Consider the following 1,338-nt stretch of genomic DNA (forward strand, 5'->3'; position numbering starts at 1 on the left):
CACTCACTCGTTTTTCCCTAATGAATGTCTCCCTCTTTATCTCTTTTCCCTCTCTCTTTCTAGCTTTGGTGTGAAGACTAATGGCTCCTTTGTTGTTGTTCTTATACAGGATGTGTGTGTGTGTATGGAGGATGAACCATAGCTGCCTATAGAGACTGAGAGCCAGTGTGTGGCAGAGTGGCCCAGACGAACGGATTCGCATGGATCCAGCTGGGCTTTAGCAGGAGATCCACAACTCTTTCCTCACCCCGGGATCACTCAGGATCTAATCTAAGCACCGCCGGATCTCCCAGCTAGGAATAACCGCCGCTCCAAAAAAAAAAAGAGGATATTTAATGAAAAAAAAGATGAAGTTGATTGATCTGTGAGTGAAGACTCTGTTAAAATGTATCCCTGAGGCTGTGCCAGGCATACCTGCACAGGTACTGTCTTTAAAGGTCTATTTTTTTTTCTGGTTCATACTGGCAATTTCCTTGGATGAGGACAGTGTTTAGCCCGTTCTGTGTGGAATGGGTCCTTAATCGCAGGGAGTTCTCCTCTTCATGGCTGGTGCGGGTGTTTTTTGTGTCTGTCACCTGAGCATTCCAAACAGCACCTCACACGGAGAGAAAGACAGGGAGTGGGAGGAGGTGTGAAAAGAAAGGAGTGAGACTCAGAGAAGAGGAGGGAAAAAAGAAAGAAAGGAACGATAAAGCGTAGCGTCTCGGCGTCGGCGCGGCACCATGCAGTCCGACGATCTCTTCATCCGTAAGCTGCGCAGACAGAGCCCGCGTCCGCCCCTGTCCACCGTCAACTTCGACCACAAACGAGACGCCGGGCTCCGCGCTCAGACGGTGCCCGAGTGGCCCCCGAGGAGGGATGGGGAGGGGTCAGAGGGCGACAGCATCAGGCCCAGCCGGGCGCTGAACCTCCGGTCGGCGGGACGGGGCCATATCATGCAGAGGAGTAACAGCGACGTGACCCTGGGGGATCTGGACTCGACGGGGAAGGGTGGGGCCAAGACGAGCCGAGCCGGAGGGGAGAAAACGGGAGCGGGAGGGCAGGGCGAGGCGGGGCTGGTTCTCCACAGGGAGTACGGGAGCCTCTCCTCCCTGGAACGACAGAGTCAACTCCCCCCCGAACCCGGCACAGAGGAGCCTGCCGCACTCAGCCCCAACGCCCTCCGCTTCAAAGACCCCTTCCTGCTCCTGGGCCTGCACGAGACCCTGCCCGAACCCGACGGGTTCTTCCGAGCCCTTTCGGCACCCGCGGGGGACTCACCGAAACCCGCCAAGCCCCCAAAACCGGAGTCGCTGGTGAAGAAGGCCAAATCGTGCTCCTCTCCGTCTGCGATGCCCG

At 56.7% G+C, this 1,338-nt stretch overlaps 1 protein-coding gene across 1 annotated transcript in view; it reads left to right on the forward strand.

The window, feature by feature from the left end:
• The first annotated feature begins 722 nt into the window (after positions 1–722).
• Positions 723–1,338, forward strand: part of sipa1 (signal-induced proliferation-associated 1) — a 24,588-nt gene continuing 23,972 nt past the window's right edge. The window contains exon 1 of the mRNA XM_030792921.1: positions 723–1,338. This exon is cut by the window's right edge and continues 540 nt beyond it. Coding sequence (XP_030648781.1) covers positions 723–1,338 — 616 coding nt within the window.

This window comes from Chanos chanos, chromosome 15 (assembly GCF_902362185.1).
Source record: "Chanos chanos chromosome 15, fChaCha1.1, whole genome shotgun sequence".
Classification (NCBI taxonomy): Eukaryota; Metazoa; Chordata; class Actinopteri; order Gonorynchiformes; family Chanidae; genus Chanos; species Chanos chanos.